Source organism: Papio anubis, chromosome 16 (assembly GCF_008728515.1).
Source record: "Papio anubis isolate 15944 chromosome 16, Panubis1.0, whole genome shotgun sequence".
In the NCBI taxonomy this organism is placed as follows: domain Eukaryota; kingdom Metazoa; phylum Chordata; class Mammalia; order Primates; family Cercopithecidae; genus Papio; species Papio anubis.
In genome coordinates, this window is record NC_044991.1 from 18,812,788 (window position 1) to 18,834,770 (window position 21,983).

At 50.2% G+C, this 21,983-nt stretch overlaps 1 protein-coding gene across 20 annotated transcripts in view; it reads right to left on the bottom strand.

The window, feature by feature from the left end:
* Window positions 1–3,960: 3,960 nt before the first annotated feature.
* The window catches only part of DEPDC5 (DEP domain containing 5, GATOR1 subcomplex subunit), a 165,627-nt gene continuing 147,604 nt past the window's right edge, over window positions 3,961–21,983 (bottom strand). For 9 of the 20 annotated variants that reach the window (XM_031655984.1, XM_031655982.1, XM_031655979.1 and 6 more), the window contains 3 exons: window positions 19,449–19,509; window positions 15,014–15,096; window positions 14,082–14,875 (listed from right to left, as the gene is read on the bottom strand). In XM_031655984.1, coding sequence (XP_031511844.1) covers window positions 14,583–14,875; window positions 15,014–15,096; window positions 19,449–19,509 — 437 coding nt within the window. In that variant the 3' untranslated portion in view covers window positions 14,082–14,582. 20 annotated transcript variants of the gene reach the window in all.

Genomic DNA, 21,983 nt, shown 5'->3' on the forward strand with positions numbered 1-21,983 from the left:
AGGAAAAGCTGCATCATTCTGAGTGAGTAGGAGGAGATGAGATTGGAGAATGGAAACTTCCAGAAGCTCAGGCAGGCCTCACAGGGCCTTATGGGCCCTGGCAAGGAGTTGAGGTTTCATCCTGAATTGATGGGAAGTCGCTGAAGGATCTTCAAGCAGGGGAATGATACAACCTGTTCTATGCTTGTCTGTTTGTTTGAGACAGTCTCACTCTGTCCCTCAGGCTGGAGTACAGTGGTGTGATCTCGGCTCAATGCAACCTCCACTTCCTGGGTTCCAGTGATTCTCCTGCTTCAGCTTCCTGAGTAGCTGGGACTACAGGCACGTGACACCATGCCTGGCTAAGTTTTGTATTTTAGGTAAAGATGGGGTTTCGTTGGTCGGGCGTGGTGGCTCACGCCTGTTATCCCAGCACTTTGGGAGGCCGAGGCAGGTGGATCACAACACGAGGTCAGGAGATTGAGACCATCCTGGTTAACACGGTGAAACCCCGTCTCTACTAAAAATACAAAAAATTAGCTGGGTGTGGTGGCGGGCGCCTGTGGTCCCAGCTACTCCGGAGGCTGAGGCAGGAGAATGGTGTAAACCCGGGAGGCAGAGCGTGCAGTGAGCCAAGATCACGCCACTGCACTCCAGCCTGGGCGATAGAGCAAGACTCCATCTCAAAAAAAAAAAAAAGATGGGGGTTTCGCCATGTTGGCCAGGCTGGTCTTGAACTCCTGACCTCAGGTGATCTGCCTGCCTTAGCCTCCCAAAGTGTTGGGATTACAGGCGTGAGCCACGACACCCGGCCTGTTCTGTATTTTAAAGAGGGCATGCTGGTTGCTGTGAGAATACATTCCTGGGCAGGGAGCGGTGACTCACGCCTGTAATCCCAGCACTTTGGGAGGCCGAGGTGGGCAGATCACGAGGTCAGGAGATCGAGACCATCCTAGCTAACACGGTGAAACCCCGTTTCTACTGAAAAAAAACCACAATTAGCCGGGCGTGGTGGCGAGCGCCTGTAGTCCCAGCTACTCGGGAGGCTGAGGCAGGAGAATGGCATGAACCCAGGAGGCGGAGCTTGCAGTGAGCCGAGATAGCACCACTGCACTCCAGCCTGGGTGACAGAGTGAGACTCCGTCTCAAAAAAAAAAAAAAAAAAGAAAAAAAGAATACATTCCTGAAGTCAAAGGAGGGTGCAAGAGGACAGTTAACGTTGTGTCGCATCAGACGTAAGTGGAGATGGGGAGAGGGGTCAGATTACAATATATTTTTGCTAATGGGTTAGATGTGGGGGATGAGGGAAGGGGAAATATACGATAATTCCAAGCCTTTCTGCCTGAATAACTGGGTAGATGATGGTACAGTTACTAAATCCGGGAAGACTGTGGGTGGAACAGGTTTGGGTGGGAGCTGGGGGCTGGGTGCAGAGCTAAATCAAGAGTTGTGTTTTAGACACATCAAGTTCACTGTTCCTCTTAGATCTCTAATGAGAGGCCAAGAAGGCAACTGGACTGATAGGTTGGAATTCAGAGGTGGGGTGGGCTAGAGATCTTCAGACTTGTGGGCATGTGGATGGTAATTAGGATCTCAGGATTGGGTCACTGGGGAAATGCAATGAAGAAAAGAGGTCCAAGAGCCACGGACTGGGATCTTCCAATGTGTGGAGGCTGCACAGAGGCCAGCAATGGAGGGTGAGACAGAAAGCCAGAGGAGGAGGGCCCCGGGAGAGCCCCAGCTCCCCTGACCAACCTTGTAACCTCAGGCAAATTGCTTCCCTTCTCTGGGCCTCAGTTTCCCCTATGTGGACAAGGGGATGGCCATATTCATCACTGAGGTAGCTCCAGCTTGATCATTCTGGGACACTCCTGAGAAACAGCAGCAGCAGTTCCTGAAGCCACCTGCCACAGGAAGAGATCAAAGCTCAGGCTCCCCCATCTTGTTTCCAGGACTCGTACAATGAGACTGAATGAAATCCCAAATACAACAAAACATAGCCCAAAGGTCCGCCACTCAGAGTTGGGGTTGGGTAAGGTCATAGTGACCTGGAATAGAATCCAGCCTTTTTGTCACTTGCCAGCTTGGTGACCCCCAAGCCTCAGGTACTTATCTGTAAAATGCAAATAAGACCTACAGCGATGGTCTGTTGTTAGAACTAAGCCAGGTATGGCTGGACACGGTAGCTCACACCTGTAATCCCAGCACTTTGGGAGGTCAAGGCAGGCAGATCACCTGAGGTCAGGAACTCAAGACCAGCCTGGCCAACATGGTGAAACTCCATCTCTACTAATAATACAAAAATTAGCTGGACATGGTGGCATGTGCCTGTAGTCCCAGCTACTTGGGAGAATGAGGCGGGAGGATCACTTGAACCTGGCAGGTGGATGTTGCAGTGAACCGAGATAACACCACTGCACTCCAGCCTGGGAAACACAGTGAGACTCTTGTCTCATTTAAAAAAAAAAAAAAAAAAAAGAACTAAGCCAGGTAGCAAGCAAAGCATCCTGCATGGCTCCAGGCATGCATGCAATCAATGATCAGCTCCTTCCTGCTTTAGGAAGACTCCTTTCCTGAATCAGGAGAGAGGGAGTCCAAACTGACTTCACTCTCAGAATAATGTAGTCCTGCTGCTGGTCAAGCCTGGGGCTGCCAGCTATGTGCTACCCTGCGTCTCACTTGCAGGACACATAGCTACCCAGCTAACCACAGGAATTAGGGATCTGCAAAGACTGACTAGGTCATCTAGCTGGAACCTGGGGCACTGTGGAAGGTGGGAGGAGGGAGGGAGAACAATAGCTTCTAAGGCTGACCGTAGCTGTAGACTCACCCCAGCCTTTTCCCAAGTTGCGTTAACCTGGCTGGCAAAGGGCAGTGATATGACAGCAGGGGAACACTATACAGAGAGTGAGCTGGAACTCGGGCCAATGTGTTCAGCCCCAGTGACAGCTGCTGGCTCAGTGTCTCCTAGAAGCAGCCCTGGAAGAAGGCAGGGACTGCAGGGGCAGCTGCTGGAAGGCGAGCTGGGCAGGCAGCCTGGATTCCTGTCCTGCCTCTGTCACAACCATTAGGCTAATGGCTCCATTTATTGGGCACCTCCAAGGTGGCAGGTGCTGTGCTAGGTGCTTAACTGAAGGGCTCTTCAACAACCCTGCAAGGAGGGCAAACATGTCCCTACTGAAAAGATGAGGAAACTGAGGCCAACAGAAGAGGAAGGCTTGCCTAAGGTCACCCAGCCTTCCAGACATTCCTTCTTTTCAAGACAGAGAGAGGACACCCTTCCGCAGCACACATGGTCCTGCGCAATTGCTTCTGCTTCCTTCTCCTGCTGCACCTGCCCCTTCCTCTCCCTTGGTCATCCATCAGGTCTCCATGGAAACATTCAGAAGCTTTCCCTGGGCCCCAGAATAGGTCAGGCTCCCCCTCACACCTTTCTTTTTCTTTTTTTTAGACAGTCTTGCTCTGTCGCCCAGGCTGGAGTGCAGTGGTGTGATCTCAGCTCACTGCAGCCTCCGCCTCCCGGGATCAAGCAATTCTCTGCCTCAGCCTCTCCAGTAGCTGGGATTATAGTATAGGCACCCACCACCACGCTGGCTTTTTTTTTTTTTTTTGACATGGAGTCTCGCTCTGTCTCACCAGGTTGGAGTGTGGTGGTGCAATCTTGGCTCACTGCAACCTCTACCTCCTTAGTTCAAGCGATTCTCCAGCCTCAGCCTCTCGAGTAGCTGGGATTACAGGCACACGCCACCACACCCAGTTAATTTTTCTATTTTTAGTAGAGACAGGGTTTCACCATGTTGGCCAGGATGGTCTTGATATCTTCACTTCGTGATCCGCCCTCCTCGGCCTCCTAAAGTGCTGAGATTACAGGCGTGAGGCACTGCGCCTGGCCCCCCTTACACCTTTCACAGTGGCCTCTCCTTTGTCTTTTGAGCACTTTTCACAACTATACTTATTACTTCACAACCCTAAAAATCGTTATTTGTGTAATTTTTTGTTTAATATCCTTCCTCCTGCATCTACACGATGCCTGGCACGTGGGAGACTGTTAATACATATGTGTGGGCAGCATGGTGACTGAACCTGTGAACAACAAACGAGTGAGTAAACCACAAACAAATCTCCCTCCCGTGGCGATGGGCTGGCTGCGATTCCACTGGGACACAGGGACTTGTATAAAGGGGCAGCTCCCTTAGAGTCTACATCATAAAACCTGATAGGAACAGTATCTTGCCATCACTGTGACAGGCAGCCCAAGGGGGCATGCACAAAGCAATCCCAAGATGTGTGCAGTGGGGGGTGGACACCCAGCTCCCTGCATAGGTCAGACTCCAGAGCTGGCCAGTTTCTCTGTTGTCCTCCAATCTGGCTTCAAGTGGTGGCAGCCACTCTCCTGGTTCCTGCAGAAGAGACACGAAGGTGGTGAGGGGGTGTCTCACAAGGAGAACTGCGCCGGTTTCACTTCTGCTTTGAGGCGAGACACATCCTGTGTGTCAGACTACCCAGGGAGTGCTCCTGTTCTCCCAGGGCTAACCACCAACAGTGCAGTGACCAGGAGTAGGAGACCCTGGGGAGTCGGGACCAGGGACATGGCTCTCATGGCTGTGCAGGGAGCTTGGCCCCAGGCCCTCCCCTGCCTCCTTCCCTGCACGGCTGCCCCTCCAGAGAGGCCTCTCTCACTGGGTTTCTGTCTCCCACGCCCCATCTCATTGTGAGGAAAAGCCCAGCCTGGCTAGGGGGGATGGAGGGGTCGGGAGAATGCAGACAGGTTCAATCCCTCCTCTGCTCTGTGTGCTCGCTCAGTAACCCCAGGCAAGTCCTGAACTTCCCTGAGACTCAGTTTCTCCTCTGAGAAGTGGGGGTCCCCATTACCCACTCACCTCCATCAGGGCTGTCCTCAGGCCCTAGCAGGTTGGTGGGCAAACACTTTTTTGGGGTTCAATATACAAGTAAGCTCTTGCTGTTATCTTTTTTCTGCTTTCTTTCTCTCTTTTCCCAAGCTTCAGACTAGCTGGTGGTATATCATGTTCCTTGTACACCTTCTGGGCACGTTCAAAACAAAATGTTTAGGCCAAGCATGGTGGCTCATACCTGTAATTCCAGCACTTTGGGAGGCCCAAGGTGTGTGGATTGCTTGAGCCCAAGAGTTCGAGGCAGCCTGGGCAACATAGTGAGACCCTGTCTCCACAAAAAATTAGTAGGGTGTGGTGGTATGTGCCTGTAGTCCCAGCGACTGGGGAGGCTGTGGTGGGAGGATCAACTGAACCTGGGAGGCAGAGGTTGTAGTGAGCTGTGATCACGCCACTGCACTTCAGCCTGGGTGACAGAGCAAGACCCTGTCTGAAAATAAAATAAAATAGAAAACCAGAATGTTTGGCCTCCGTTATGGGAGCATTTTTAGCACTGCCTTAAAATGAAGGAGCACCCTGCGCCACTCGGACACCTTTGCAAAGCTGACTGCATCGGGTCCCCACCATGATCCCTCGAAGGAAGCTGGGAAAATGCCGTTATCACTGCACCCTCAAACTTGAGGTCGAGTGAGGTGACTGGACTTGCTCAGGATCACAGGCAGGGGGCACTACTATCAGACAAGAGTAACAATGACTCTTCCTCAGACTTAGTTCTCAAAGGGCTGTCACAACCCCCCCACCCTTTTCTTTTTTGAGAAAGAGTCTCCCTCAGTCACCCAGGCTGGAGTGCAGTGGTGCGATCTCAGCTCACTGCAGCCTCCGCCTCCCGGGTTCAAGTGATTCCCAGCCTCAGCCTCCCGAGTAGCCGAGATTACAGGCATGCGCCACCACACCTGGCTAAGTTTTGTTGTTTTAGTAGAGATAGGGTTTTGCCATGATGGCCAGGCTAGTCTCGAATTCCTGGCCTCAAGTGATCTGTCTGCTTTGGCCTCCCAAAGTGCTGGAATTACAGGCATGAGTCATTGCGCCCAGCCCAACAACCCTTATCTCCCAGGTTCTCACATTGACTTCTCCAGTTATGTAATGAAGTCTTGATGATTCCCATCTTGTCACTAGACGGATGAGGGTCAGTCAGGGTGGTTTCAAAAGGCTATGCAGGGTCACCTGGTGAAGAAATAGCAGGTTGAACCTGGGCACTGGGTTTCTGGTTCCCTGAAGAGAAAGGGAACATGAAAGGGAACATGAAAGAGATCATTTCCCTACTTGTCCTATCAGAGACACCAGCCACCACTGTGGAGCTTGGGTGTGTTCAGAGGCCATTGTTCTACCTAGATCTGGGGCCAGGAAGAGCAAAGGCTGACAGGTGATCAAGGCCCCATGTGGCATGACCCCAAGGGACAGGCTGGCTCAGGGTTTCCAGACAATGGGCCATTTGTTGGCTCCAGTGTGCACCCTGGGACTTGCCAGCACTCACCTCTAGTTGTTGAAAGGGCAGGCTGGGTGAGGCAGGTCGGGGAACTCTCTCTCTGCGGTTCTTTCAGTTTTTAGTCGTCTTCTCTTGACTGTTCTGTTGCCAAAGCCCCCCGGCCCTCCAGCATCCCCTTCCTCACCCCATACTCCTCACCTGTTAGGAGGACTCTTACGTAGCTGTCAAGTCCCAGCCCAAATGCCCCTTTCTCTAGTCTTCCCCAGCTCCCCTACACAGAATGAAGCCCTCTCCTCTATTTCTTTTTTTCTTGGGACTGAGTCTTGCTCTGTTGCCCAGGCTGGAGTGCAGAGGTACGATCTTGGCTCAATGCAAACTCCACCTCCCGAGTTCAAGTGATTCTCCTGCCTCAGCCTTCCGAGTTGCTAGGATTACAGGCACCCACCACTATGATTGGCTGATTTTTTCTTCCTGTATTTTTAGTAGAGATGGGGTTTCACCATGTTGGCCAGGCTGGTCTTGAACTCCTGACCTCAAGTGATCCACTTGCCTCAGCCTCCCAAATTGCTGGGATTATAGGCATGAGCCATCACACCGGCCAATTTCTTTCTTTCTTATTTTTATTTATGGGGTTTCACTGTGTTAGCCAGGATGGTCTCGATCTCCTAACCTCATGATCCGCCCACCTCGGGCTCCCAAAGTGCTGGGATTACAGATGTGAGCCACCGCGCTCGGCTAGCACCCGGCCAGTTTCTGTACTGCATTACATAGCCAATCTGAGACCTCTTCTAGAGTGCTATGGTGGCTGCTTTGCATGTCTGCTTCCCTCCACCAGGAGGGCAAGGCCCACATTGATTCAACCTTGCATAAATGTTGGCTGAATGAATGAATTCAATAAATTCTAAATAAGTGCCAAATGTGTGATGGGCACTTGCCGTGGGGGATACAAGGATGAGCAAGATGTGTTCTCTGCCTTCAAAGAGCTTACATTCAATGGGAGAGACAAGCTATATGAACAAGGAAAGTGGAAGAGAAACACAGAAGCCATGTCCCAGCAAGCGAGCATTCCATATGGCCAGCATTCTAATCCTGGTGCTGTGGTAACCTGCTGTATGCCTCTAAGCAGGCCTCTTAGCCACTCTGGCCTTGGAACCCAGCAAGAGTAATTGCTATAAATTGACGATGGGGCTGCCATTGGATTCAGATCACAGGAAGGGGCAAGTGGCAGATGCCTCTTCTTCCAAAGTCACAGGAGGGAGGGAGCCCCCTTCTAAACCTCTTACCTGACCACAGTCTAGTTCACCGTGTCTGAAGCTGACACGATTGACATTGGAGGCTGGATAATTCTTTGCTGTAAGGTCTATCCTGAGCATTGTTTTTTAGAAGTACTCACTAGAGGCTGGGCACAGCGGCTCACGCCTGTAATCCCAGCACTTTGAGAAGCTGAGGTAGGAGGATTACTCGAGGCCAGGAGTTCAAGAACAGCCTGGCTAACATGGCAAAACTCTGTCTCTACAAAAAAAATACAAAAATTAGCCAGGCATGGTGGCACATGCCTGTAATCCCAGGTACTCAGGAGGCTGAGGCACAAGAATCACTTGAACCCAGGAGGTGGAGGTCGCAGTCAGCCAAGGTTGTGCCACTGTGCTCCAGCCTGGATGACACAGTGAGACCCTGTCTCAAAAAAGGGGCACAGACAGGAAGAAAGAAACTGCATTCCAGTGGCAACTGTGGGACTGAAACGGACTGGAATTCCCCCCTCAGCACTCATCCATCCTGTTGGTTGAGAAGGGAGAAAGTCTATAATCTTGTGGTCCCCAATGTTTCTCCCAGATGAGTTCAGATGAAAATTCTGGGGCGCAGAGAAAAGGCTTTTCCAGAGATTGCATAGCAATTCCCCATCTCCCCTCATCCCCTTGGGAAAACAGATTTTCTTGCTGGAAGGACTATATGCTGATTCACTGAGGAAACAGAGGAATCTTGCTCCAGCCAGAGAAGCAGATGGAGGTCAAATCTGAGGGCTGGTAGGACTGAGTACTTGGCACCAGCTTTCGCTACACGCAAATGCTACATCCCGGACATTTCAGGTCAGGTTTAGGGCAAGTGTGTGGCACAGTCTGAAGGCCAGGAGCTGCCTGAAGCACTTGGAGGCTGAAGCCACAGCTGCAGACCACAAGAGAGGGCACACACAGTGCCTTCCAGATAGAAGCCTGGCAGGGAGGAAAGGCCATTGGTCCTGTGTCAAAGTCACTGAGTCACTGCCCATTCCCTACCAGAGAACCTGTATATGAGACCATGTTACACCGCATCTGTACCCCTGTAGCTTCACCATACATGTAAGGCAGTCAGTTGAAAGGAACGAAGGGGTCCCCAGGCAGGAACCCAGGATGGAGCAGTGGGTGGCATCTCATTGACACAGCACCACCAGGAGGCGACGGAGGCAGCACAACTGGTGGTGACTGGGCTGATTCCCATGAACCTGATTCCCAGCCCAGCTGTTTGTTAGTGTATGGGCGTGGACCCTACTTACTGGAGCCTTCCACCCCTCAGCTGGTATGTTGATAACATTATGCAGTGAGCCAGGTGCAGTGGCTCACGCCTGTAATCCCAGCACTCTGGGAGGCCGAGGCAGGTGGATCATTTGAGGTCAGCAGTTTGAGATCAGCCTGACCAATATGGTGAAACCCTGTCTCTACTAAAATTACAAAAATTAACTGGATATGGTGGCATGTACCTATTGTCCCAGCTACCGGGGAGACTGAGGCAGGAGAATTGCTTGAACTTGGGAGGCAGAGGTTGCAGTGAGCCGAGATTCTGCCACTGCATTCCAAGTCTGGGCAACAGAGCAAGATTCCGTCTCAACTACAACAACAACAAAAAAATAGATTACGCAATGAAAAGGTGTATGACACATTGCCCAGGACACAGGAAACACTCAATGGAGTGACCATTGTTATTCTGTGTTTTTCTCAAGTTTTCTGGGTAACTGAAGAGGCCTGTAAATTGGCTTCTATTCAGCATTCCGTCCCAGTATTTCCTATCTGCTTCAGCAAGCCCTCACGGATTTGCACAATGTCTCTGGCATACATCATGTACTCCTTCCTTTTTTTTTTTTTTTTTTTTTTGAGATGGGTCGCCCAGGATGGAGTGCAGTGGTGCAATCTCGGCTCACTGCAACCTCTCCCTCCCAGGTTCAAGGGATTCTCCTGCCTCAGCCTCCCAAGTAGCTGGGACTACAGGCGCCCGCCACCATGCCCAGCTAACTTTTTTTTTTAAGATGAAGTTTCACTCTTGTTGCTCAGGCTGGAATGCAGTGGCGTGATCTCGGCTCACTGCAACCTCTGCCTCCCGAGTTCAAGTGATTCTCCTGCCTCAGCCTCCTGAGTAGCTGGGACTACAGGCACGCACCACCATGCCCAGCTAATTTTTGTATTTTTAGTAGAGACAGGGTTTCACCATGTTGGCCACGATAATCTCGATCTCTTGACCTCTTGATCCACTCACCTTGGCCTCCCAAAGTGTTGGAATTACAGGCGTGAGCCACCATCCCCAGCCCTAACTTTTGTATTTTTAGTAGAGATGGGGTTTCACCATGTTGGCCAGGCTGGTCTCGAACTCCTGACCTCAGGTGATCAACCCACTTGGCCTCCCAAAGTGCTGGGATTACAGGCGTGAGCCACTGCACCCCGCCCTAACTTTTGTATTTTTAGTAGAGATGGGGTTTCATCATGTTTGCCAGGCTGGTCTCAAACTCCTGACCTCAGGTGATCTTGGCCTCCCAAAGTGCTGGGATGACAGGCGTGAGCCACTGCATCCGGCCTATATAATCTGGTGACAGGCTCCTGATCAGCATGCACATGTCCTCCATGTCTGACCAAACCAGACTCCCTGGGGGCTGAGCTTTGTACTTACAAAAAGGTGGATGGGTCTGAGAGACAGGTGGGATGAATGGATGGGAGGACTGGAGGATGATGGAGGAGGAAGGCATCGAGTTTGACTACCAGATTCTGGCTTGGACAAGTGGGTGGAAGGAGGTGCCCACCAGAGAGAGGAGGAATCAGGAAAGTAGGCAGCAGGACACTGGGGCCCATGGGCAGGAGAGTTTCAGGTTCCGCTCTGTTGGGGGAGTGACCCAGCATCCTAACTCACCAGCCGCCTCTTCTTCCACCAAATCATTCTCTGGGCCTTCTGCTGGGCAATTGCAGGGGCAATTGTTGGCTTTACACATGGGACACTGAGGATCGCAAGTGGTTGTTCAGTTCGTATGTGATCTGAACAGGCCAGTGGCTGCTTTGTCCAGCACCATCACTCAATGGCTTGACAGCACAATGGAGACTCCCATCCAGGAATGTGAGAGCAGCTGTTCAGCTGTTTGAGAGCAGACATTTGCTTACTCTCTTTTGGTAAGACTTTTCATATACGTGGCTTTTTTTTTTCTTTTTTGAGATAGGGTCTCACTCTGTCACCCAGGCTGGAGTGCAGTGGTGCAATCACGGCTCATTGCAGACCTCCTGGGTTCAAGAGATCTCCCCACCTCAGCCTCTCAAGTAGCTGGGAAGACAGGTGCGAGTCACCATGTCCAGCTAACTTTTGTTTTTTCTTAGAGTCTTACTCTGTGGCCCAGGCTGGAGTACAGTAGCATGATCTCAGCTCACTGCAACCTCCACCTCTTGGGTTCAAATGGTTCTCTTGCCTCAGCCTCCCAAGTAGCTGGGATTATAGATGCACACCACCACGCCCAGCTAATTTTTGTATTTTTCATAGAGATGGGGTTTCATCATGTTGGCCAGGCTAATATCAAATTCCTGACCTCACATGATCCGCCCACCTCAGCCTCACAAAGTGTTAGGATTACAGGCGTGAGCCACCGCACCCGGCCCTAAGCTAATTTTTAATTTAATTTAATTTATTTATTTTTTTGTAGCGATGGGGTCTTCCTATGTTGCTCAGGCTGATCTCAAACTCCTGGGCTCAAGCGATCCTCCCATCTCAGACTCCCAAAGTGTTGGGATTTCAAGTGTGGGCCAACCGTGCCCAACTACATGTGTCTTCTGATTCTCCAACCACCCGGGGAGATAGCTTCCCATTTCATAGATGAGGGGATTGGCATATCTGAGAAAAGGGAAGGTGAAAAAGGAAAAGAAAACAGGTTTTTATCAAAGTCCTGCTCTATTTCCAGGAATTATCCAGTGCTCTTTCACATGTATTAATAAACCTGTTCTCTCAAAATCATTACATGCAGCATCCATAGCTGCGTTTTAAGTTCTAAATAAGTTCAAGTTCTGTGAAGTAATTAAGGAGCCCAGCTAGGAAGGTGAAGATTCAGATGTAAAATCCAGTGCCCAGGCCAGGCACGGTGGCTCACGCCTGTAATCCCAGCACTTTGGGAGGCTGAGGAGGTTGGATCACCTGAGGTCAGGAGATCGAGACCATCCTTGCAAACATGATGAAACCCCGTCTCTACTAAAAATACAAAAATTAACCGGGCATGGTGATGTGCACTTGTAGTCCCAGTTACTCAGGAGGCTAAGGCAGGAGAATAGCTTGAACCGAAGGCAGAGGTCACAGTGAGCCATCACACCCCTGCACTCCAGCCTGGGTGACAGAGCAAGACTCCGTCTCTTAAAAAAATAAAATAAAAAAATCCAGTGCCCACCCCTGGAATCCAAAGTTCATTCACTTACTATACATTCAGTCAACAACCATTTCTCCAACATCTACTATTATCATGCACACGTGACACCAAAAAGATGAACAAAATAGAGAACCTTTGGCTGGGCACAGTGGCTCATGCCTGTAATCCCAGCACTTTGGGAGGCCAAGGCAGGTGGATCACCTGAGGTCAGGAGTTCGAGACCAGCCTGGCCAACATGGTGAAACCCTGTCTCTACTAAAAAATACAAAAATTAGCTGGTTGTGGTGGCGTGCATCTGTAATCCCAGCTACTCACAAGCTGAGACAGGAGAATCGCTTGAACCTGGGAGGCAGAGGTTACAGTGAGCCAAGATTGCACCACTGCACTCCAGCCTGGGACAGAGCAAGACTCCATCTCAAAAAAAAAAAAAAAAAAAGGCTGGGTGTGATGGCTCACGCCTGTAATCCCAGCACCTTGGGCACTTTGGGAGGCCGAGGCGGGTGGATCACCTGAGATCAGGAGTTCGAGATCAGCCTGGCAAACATGGCAAAACCCTGTGTCTACTAAAAATAGGAAAATTAGTTGGGTTCTGTCGCAGGCCCCTGTATCCCAGTTACTCACGGGCTGAGATAGGAGAATCACTCGCACCTGGGAGGTGGAGGCTGCAGTGAGCTGAGATTGCACCACTGCATTTCAGCCTGGGTGACAGAGCCAGACTCTATCTCAAAAAAAAAAAAAAAAAAAAAGAGAGAAGCTTCTGCCACGGTAGAGTATAAACGTGTTGAGCACCATGCTGGAGAAGTACAAGGTGCTGTGGGCGGATGTAACAGGACCACCAACTCTGCTTCTCTGGAGAAGTGACATTTGAGCTAAGAGCTGATGGCTGACCACCAGGAGTTAGTGAGACAGAGCAGGCATGGAGGGAGGATTGTTCTAGGCAGATGGAACAGAGGGAACAGCAAGTGCAAAGCATCTGAGCTGGTACAGTTTGTGATGTTCCAGGGAATGTGTGATGGCCAGGGTGGCTATACGAACAGCCCACAGGACCAGATTGTGCAGGACCATGTAGGCTGCATCTAAGATTTTTGAAGTTTAAGTCACCAAAAAGTTCTAGTTAAGTGGTGGCAAAATCACAGTGGTTTTATAAAAAGACTGACTGACAAGTGGAGTGAAAGCAGAGACAAACTACAAGGTTTTCCTGGAGATCTAAGAGAAAGACAAAGGAAGGCTGGACTGAGTGGCAGCTCAGGGCCTGGGAAGAAGAGAATGGATGCAAAGCTACTGAGGAGGCAAATCAACAGGACTTGTGATGAACTCCACGTGGTGAGATGGCACAGCAAGAAGTGGCAGCCACTGTCGGATTCTCCCCTCTGACCCACAGCCCCCAAACTGCCCTGAGTAGCTTAAGGCAGGGTGCTGAGGTAGAAGCACCATGCTGAGTCTTATCTCAGCAAACCTAAGCTAGGCTGGGCATGGTGGCTCACACCTGTAATCCCAGCACTTTGGGAGGCTGAGGTGAGTGGATCGCCTGAGATGAGGAGTTCAAGACCAGCCTAGCCAACATGGTGAAACCCCATCTCTACTTAAAATACAAAAAATTAGCCTGGTATGGTGGCAGGTGCCTGTAATCCCAGCTACTCGGGAGGCCGAGGCAGGAGAATCGCTTGAACCCAGGAGGCAGAGGTTGTAGTGAGCTCAGATCACACCATTGCACTCCAGCCTGGGCAACAAGAGTGAAAATTTTGTCTAAAAAAAAAAACCAACAAAACAAAAACCTAACTTAGAGTCTACAAAGGTTTCCTCTGATTTTTTTCAGAATGCCATCATATCTGCATCCCAGAGCTGGGCTCACCCCATTTAGCAAGATTCATTCTGACAGCATGAGCTTACAGTTACCTTGTAAGTTATCCTGCCTGCTCACTGTCCTCACTGGAACCATCCTTGCTCCGGCCTAGCAGCCTATGAAAGAAATCTCTCAATAAACTCATAGCCAAACTCCCTAAGCCAGTGAATTCTGAAGCCCTCTCACCATCTGTGGCCTCTTCATTGACTGCCATGACCCCGGCCACCTGGCACAACTGCCCAGCTCAGGATGGGACTGCTTCTGTGGGGAACTGGGTGGGGACAGAGATGATGCACATGGAGCTTTTTATTTGCTTCTGGTATGTACAGGTATATACAGTAGGTGAGAGTCTATGGTACATTATTTCACAAAATTATCTTACATCTGTGCACACTCCCGGGCAGGAAGTGGCAGATTCTGCCCCTAATATCCTATAGACGGTGAAGGAAAAGGATGCTACCAGGAGCCACCCACTTCCGAGGACATTCATGGGGGCTGCCTGCCCTCTTCCCAGACACTGGAGCCCTCCCACGGACAATCTGTGCCTCCCACCTGCTCTGAGCACTTGCTGACAGGAGTGGCGGCAGCAGCAGCAGCTGCTTCCAAAGTCTTTCTTCTAGAGTAGAAGATTTGTTGTGGGGGCCAAAAAAAAAAAAAAAATTGGCCCCCACTCACTGACAGTAGCAAATGGACACCTAGAGCCTGCCTGGAATCCTCCTCCACCCTGGGTTTGAGGGCAGCGGCTCACCCACCTTCCCTCAGCACAGGCACAGCCTTCTAACCCTGGCCTCACGGGGCACTGGCATGCATCTTCTCCAGGCAACTTGTCCAGAACGTGACCAGACGGTTGTCACGGTTGATGCAGAAGTCTGTGAAGTCCTTCAGCAGCCGATCAGCAAACTTTTCATCCCCTGTGGCACTGGAGCGCCATGTCTTGGTTAGCATGGTGTTGTAGGCCCAGTTGTAGCCGACCCGCTCCTCGCAGAACATGTTCTGGTTGGTGGAGCTGGTGGAGTTCCGCCGCCGCCGCTGCTGCCCTGAGAACTTGCGCTTGGAATAGGGCAGCTGCAGAAACACTGTTCCTGAAGAGAAAGGGGAGCGCCTGTGTGGCAGCCACCAGGAGGGCTCCTGGAGCCTGCTGAGGTGGTTCTGCAGCCACAGGTTTGGTGCAAGGAAAGGGATGTGGACCTACCTGTCCAACTCTGCTCGTAGCTCCTTACCTGTAACGTGGATGTACTGAGGCTTGTTCTCAGCAGGGAAGTTAAAAGCAGAGGCAGAATATTTATCTTGTACAAACCCAAACCTAGGAAAGGACACAAAGACATGCTGATCAGCACCTCCTTAGTTAAAGGGGCAAGGGAAGAGAATGTAGCTGATAGGACTCTCGGACAGCCTGAGACACAGAGATCTGGAAAGATATCTTTCTAGATTGCACATGCAGGCTGCTTTTGTCCTCACCCTCACCACTTTTTGACCTCTACCTCTTGCAACACCATGGGGCTCACCAGACCTCCTCACACCTAGCAGCCTGTCATCTCCGAGGTCCACCATGTCACCACCACCATACTGAATGAAAACCTTCCCACCGGCTGCACTCTTCATCCAGCCTTCATCTCTGCCCAGATAGACTGTCCCTCCTACCATGTTCCCTACCCATCCCAGCAGACCTTCCCGCTGAACGTTCTCCCCCATCCCATCCTGGACCTCTCATTAGAATCTACCTCATGTCCTGACAGGCCACACATACCCACCCACATACTTGAGGCTATCCATTCCTCCAGGGAAAGGCCTTATCTTTTTTTTTTTTTTTTTTTTGGTGAAAGGGAGTTGTTGCACTGTTGCCCAGACTGGAGTGCAATGGCATGATCTCAGCTCACTGCAACCTCTGCCTCCCGAGTTCAAGTGATTCTCCTGCCTCAGCCTCCTGAGTAGCTGGGATTACAGGCATGTGCCACCACGCCTGGCTTATTTTTGTATTAGCCAGGATTAACCAGGATTGTCCTGGTAGTAGCCAGGAGAATCACTTGAATCCGGGAGGCAGAGGTTGCCGTGAGCTGAGATCATGCCATTGTACTCCAGCCTTGGCAACAGGGTGAGATTCCAACTCAAAAAAAAAAAAAAAAAGAAAAGAAAAAAAGAAAAAAAAAAAGAGAAACGCCAAGCTAGGGCTCTCTGCTTCACTGTGCTCTGGAAATGGGCAGGAGGAGCCATTTTTCATCTATGGCTTGTTCTATTCCTGGTTTTTCTATTTCCATAAGGCACATTTATTACAGTTCTACCTGCTAAGAGCTGTAAAGAGACGTGGTAACAGATGTGGCTCCTGCCCTCTAAGTCTGAGAGGTTTATGTAATGAAGACAGTGATGTAGGCAGAACTAAAGATGGGAAAATGCCTGTCTTCTTTCCTGGACTGAGTTCCTTGGGGAGGTGCTGTGTCGCATCCTCTACATAATCTGCATTCCATAATTTTTCACCGAAGAATATATGAAGTCAAATATGCAAACTAAATGGGTAGGCTACTACGCACTGTAAGCTGCCTATCTACAGGCTGATTATATGATGAGGAGGTGGAGCGACCTCTACCTCCCGGGTTCAAGCAATTCTCGTGCGTCCAGCCTCCTGAGTAGCTGGGATTACAGGCGTGCGCCACCACGACCGGCTAAATTTTGTATTTTTAGTAGAGACAGGGTTTCACCATTTTGGCCAGGCTGGTCTTGAACTGCTGACCTCAGGTGATCCGCCTGCCTCAGTCTCCCAAAGTGCTGGGATTACAGGTGTAAGTAAGCTACCGCACCCAGCCTGCTTTCTCCCTACTTTCTTTTTTTTTTTTTTTTTTTGAAATGACTCTTTCTTTGTCGCCCAGGCTGGAGTGCAGTGGCCGGATCTCAGCTCACTGCAAGCTCCGCCTCCCGGGTTCACGCCATTCTCCTGCCTCAGCCTCCCGAGTAGCTGGGACTACAGGCGCCCGCCACCTCGCCCGGCTTGTTTTTTGTAGTTTTAGTAGAGAGGGGGTTTCACTGTGTTCACCAGGATGGTCTCGTTCTCCTGACCTCGTGATCCGCCCGTCTCGGCCTCCCAAAGTGCTGGGATTACAGGCTTGAGCCACCGCGCCCGGCCCTACTTTCTAATTAAAGCTATTGATTTCCTTAGCATGGATCAGCCTGACCAAAGTAATTTTTTTTACCTCATTTCTTTCTTAGGTCACCAGGAAAGAACTTTATTTTTTATTATAAAAAGGCAGTGTAACCACATGGTTCCTGGCCACCTGGCTGTCCACTCAGGGAGAATGCAAGCCAGAAATGCAGTAAGGGCAGGGTGCTCCTATCCCTGGGGAGGGGATATAATCATCTCCACCTGCCCCGAAGAAGATGAAGGAGGAGCTGTAGGTCACAGCCTAGGGGCTGAGGAAGATGAAGGAGGAGCTGTAGGTCACAGCCTAGGGGCTGAGGAAGATGGACACTTTTCTAGCTCTTTCTGAGATGGACCTTATGGGTGGGCTGATGTGTCGTTTAGAGCCACAGTTGCACTTAAAGCTCCACCCTATGCAAAAGCTACATATGAAAGTACTCTAGGCAGGCACCTTGCTAGGCATTATAGAAGGAAACACAAATAGGAAAAGCATACCCCAGCCCTCCAGGGGCCCCCAAGTCACTGGAATACAGAGTGTTTTGAAAGAAAGGGAAAGAGGAATTCAGAGAGGGAACATTTGGGAATCCCTGGAGGAACACTCCTGGATCGAGTGAGAATGGATATGGGCGTGAGGAATGGATAGTCAGGGCAGAATGGCAGATCTGAGTGGAATGGGGGAATCTGAATGGAATGGAGGGTGGAATGGAATGGAATGGAATGGAATGGAATGGAATGGAATGGAATGGAATGGAATGGAATGGAATGGAATGGAATGGAATGGAATGGTGGGGGTTTTAGGTGTGGAAGGTGGGGGAGAGTAGGTGTGGAAGGTGGAGGTACAGAAGGTGGGGGCCTAGGTGTGGAAGGTAGGGGGTTTAGGTGAGGAGCACACTGCAGCAGGGTTTGGTACAATGAAGCAGAGGACTGGTCAGAAAACAGGTGAGGGTATCTGTAGTAGAAAAAGCAGGCTGAGGAGGAAAGGATAATAGTTCCTGGAAAGATATGACCAGAATCTGGACTGAGGGGGATGAGGAGGAGAATGCAGTGAAGGAAAAAAGCAGACTTAACAAATAAAGGCCACGTTCTGAGTGATATCCCGCCAGCAGAGCAAGCAGAGTAAGAGCTACTTAGAAACTCGTGAGTTAGCAGGGTCCCCCCGGGTGATTGCTGTCTACTGAGGGCTCACTAGGTGCATCACTGGGCTTTCCAGAACATCAGAGAACTCGCCCGGCTTCCCCATGAGGGGTAAGAAAATGGAGGCTCACCAGTTCCAGAATTGCTCATGGTTCCTCAGCCAGATGCTGGTGGAGGTGGGAGTGGATAAGGCCCTTCTGCTTCCAACATCAAGGCCCTTTCCCATTGACCACTGCACTCTCTACCTTCTGCCCCGAATCTGCACACCCACCATTAGTGGAAGGAGGAAATCAGCCACCTTTGCCTTCATTCCACAGCCTTTGCTAAGCATCTGAGCTAGGTCTATGAAGGGCTAGACCTTAGATGAAGGTCTAAGGTAAGCTGGGGCCATAGTGGGTGTGAGAGGCTAAATAGTCCTATGGCTGTATGAGGGTATATAGGGAGGTAGGGACTATAACAGCTGAAGACGCTTGAATAAGGAGATGACAGGACACTGGAGAAGGTGTAATGAGAGGATTACTGAAGCAAGAACAAGGGGCTTTGTTTTTACCATGACTACTAACATGAAGTGGCCATCAGATACCAGGCTGGTGATGTTTGGAGACAACACGGTCAGCTGGACTGGTCTAGGGGGAGACAGTGAAGTCTAGGACAGGCTTTTCCCTGGCACACATATTAGGTGCCAAGAAATATCTATTGACTCATCTATTGCTTTTTAACCATTCATCGTATTTTCTTTTTTTTGAGACGGAGTCTTGCTCTGTTCTCTGTCGCCTAGGCTGGAGTGCAGTGGCGTGATCTTGGCTCACTGCAAGTTCTGCCTCCTGGGTTCACACCATTCTCCTGCCTCAGCTTCCCGAGTAGCTGGGACTACAGGCACCCACCACAACGCCCGGCTAATTTTTTTGTATTTTTAGTAGAGACGGGGTTTCACCATGTTAGCCAGGATGGTCTCGATCCCCTGACCTCGTGATCCACCCGCCTCGGCCTCCCGAAGTGCTGGGATTACAGGCATGAGCCACCGCGCCCAGCCCATTTGTTGTATTTTCAACCTGCGTTGGGCTCTTGACACATTTTTTGATTTTTCATTTTATATTATCTCCTGAATAGCTTGGCCTAGGGTCTTGTTGGAGGCTAAGGAGAGAGTTCTATGTTCTCCACTCAACTGGAAGAAAATAATGAGGACTGAAAAACAACAGCTACGGGAACCAGGGAAGCAGCGCTAATCTCAAAAACCAATGTAAAGAGTCCTGTTGGAGACAAGCAGTGAATTTACCATTGGTGGAACAGATCCCTTTCTCTAGGAATAAAAAAAATGGGTTTCACTTTGGTAACTGCTATTCAAGATAAACACCAATTTCCTTCCCACTCTTCACATTCGCTAAGGGACAAACCTGTGTGCAATGGCTTCCTGGAAGAGGTGCATTCGATCCCAGTACGTTTCCGGTTCAAAGCCTGAAAGGAAAAGAAGAATAAATATTGGGTTGTGATCACAAGGTTTGTAATTCTCTCTGGGCCAGTCTTCTGTACCCTTTACTACTCTTGGCAATCAGTCCCCTTGAGCCTAACCTTTGCTTTCCCATACTACGCCCTTTGGGAAAGATTTGCCTCCATCCTAAGGGTCAAAGAAAGGACAGCTGTGTGTTCACACCATCCCTTCCCCCAAGCTATAGCTGGGTCTAGGAAGGTGGAGTCCTCAGCAGCCAGTGTGAGCTACCAGAACTCAATATAAGGCTCATTCCAATGACTTCTTATACCCAAAGCTGAAAGGAGCATATTAAAGTACAAACAGAAGATAAACTATAAATGCATGCTAGTTGCCATGATCATAGCACACTGCAGCCTTGAACCCCTGGGCTCAAGTGATCCTCCTACCTTAGTCTCCCAAGTAGCTAGGACCACAGACATGCACCACTATGCCCACATTTTTTTTTTTTTTTGAAGCAGAGTATTGCTCTGTTGCCCAGGCTGGAGTGCAGTGGTGCAATCTCAGCTCACTGCAACCTCCTCCTGCCAGGTTCAAGTGATTCTCATGCCTCAGCCTACCGGGTAGCTGGGATTACAGGCACATGCCACCACACCAGGCTAATTTTTGTATTTTTAGTAGAGATGGGGTTTCACCACGTTGGCCAGGCTGGTCTCGAACTCCTGACTTCAAGTGATCCGCCTGCCTCGGCCACCCAAAGTGCTGGGATTACAGGCGTGAGCCACTGTGCCCAGCTTACCTCTACTTTTTTGTATTACCAATCTTCCCACAAGAAAAGGCAAATATAAGCTCCATTTTAGGGGTAGGAAAATTGAAGCAAATAAATATAAAAATAAAAATTTGGGCTTGGTGTGGTGGCTCACACCTGTAATCCCAGCACTTAGGGAGGCTGAGGTAGGAGGATCACCTGAGGTCAGGAGTTTGAGACCAGCCTGGCCAACATGGTGAAACACCATCTCTACCAAAAATACAAAAATTAGCCAGGTGTGGTGGCGCATGCCTGTAATCCCAGCTATTCGGGAGGCTGAGGCAGGAGAATTGCTTGAACCCAGGAGGCGGAGGTTGCAGTGAGCTGAGATTGCACCACTGCACTCCAGCCTGGGCAACACAGCAAGACTCCATCTCAAAAAACTAAAATAAAGTAAAATAAAATAAAAATTTGGCTGGGCGCGGTGGCTCATGCCTGTAATTCCAGCACTTTGGGAGGCCGAGGTGGATGGATCACGAGGTCAGGAGATCAAGACCATCCTGACTAACACGGTGAAATCCTGTCTCTACTAAAAATACAAAAAAAAATTAGCTCGGCATGGTGGTGGGCACCTATAGTACCAGCTATTCGAGAGGCTGAGGCAGAAGAATGGCATGAACCCCAGAGGCAGAGCTTGCAGTGAGCCAAGATTGCGCCACTGCACTCCAGCCTGGGTGACTAAGCAAGACTCCGTCTCAAAAAACAAAAAATAAAAAAAATAAAAATTTGAAGAGTGATTGGCTGGGGAGGACAGCAGAAGAGATAAGTCCCCTCCTCCATAACCCACTTCATTACTCCAGCCTCGTGCCTTCTGCAAGGCTGTTGCTGAGGACCAAGAGTGGACAGGGGAGGGAGGAGGGCCGGGGAAGGTTGGACGACCATAGCATGGGAGCCCAGGCTGCTCTGAGGAAGGAGGTGCTGAGGCCTGAGGTGGTAATTGCACAGCCATCTCAAAGACCAGAGTGCCTGTGGTGCTTTTGTTAATCTTTCCACATTTGGAATTTTCTGCCTGTGATGGATTTGAGGATTTGGGGCACCTAAAGAGCAAAAAGCAGCCAGGCACGGTGGCTCACGCCTGTAATCGCAGCACTTTGGGAAGCCGAGGAGGGCGGACTACCTGAGGTCAGGAGTTCAAGACCTGCCTGGCCAACATGGTGAAATCCCATCTCTACAAAAATACAAAAAAAATTACCCAGGCATGATGGCGTGTGCCTGTAATCCCAGCTACTCAGGAGGCTGAGGCAGGAGAATCGCTTGAATCGGGAGGTGGAGGTTGCAGTGAGACGACATCACGCCACTGTACTCCAGCCTGCGTGACAGAGTGAGACTCCGTCACACACACACACACACACACACACACACACACACACACACACGGCAAAAAGCAAAAAAGACTTTGGCTTTAAACAGAAAATCCACATACAGAACATTCTTGTCAGATTTTTAAGATTTTGAATTTGCTGCTATAGGAAATGGCAAGAACAGGAAGAGAAGAGGCACAGAAGCAAGAAAATCGATTTTCAGATTCAAATCCTTATTCCTTTAAACTGGGACCCTTTCTGCAGCTGTAACCATGGCAACCAACAGAGGCTGCTGGTCTTGAAGACTGAGTTACAACTGGCAGGGAAAAACAACTTGCACAAAAATGTCCTCCAACGCCAGCCCTGTGGGCAACCCTGTGCTTTTATAGCAAAG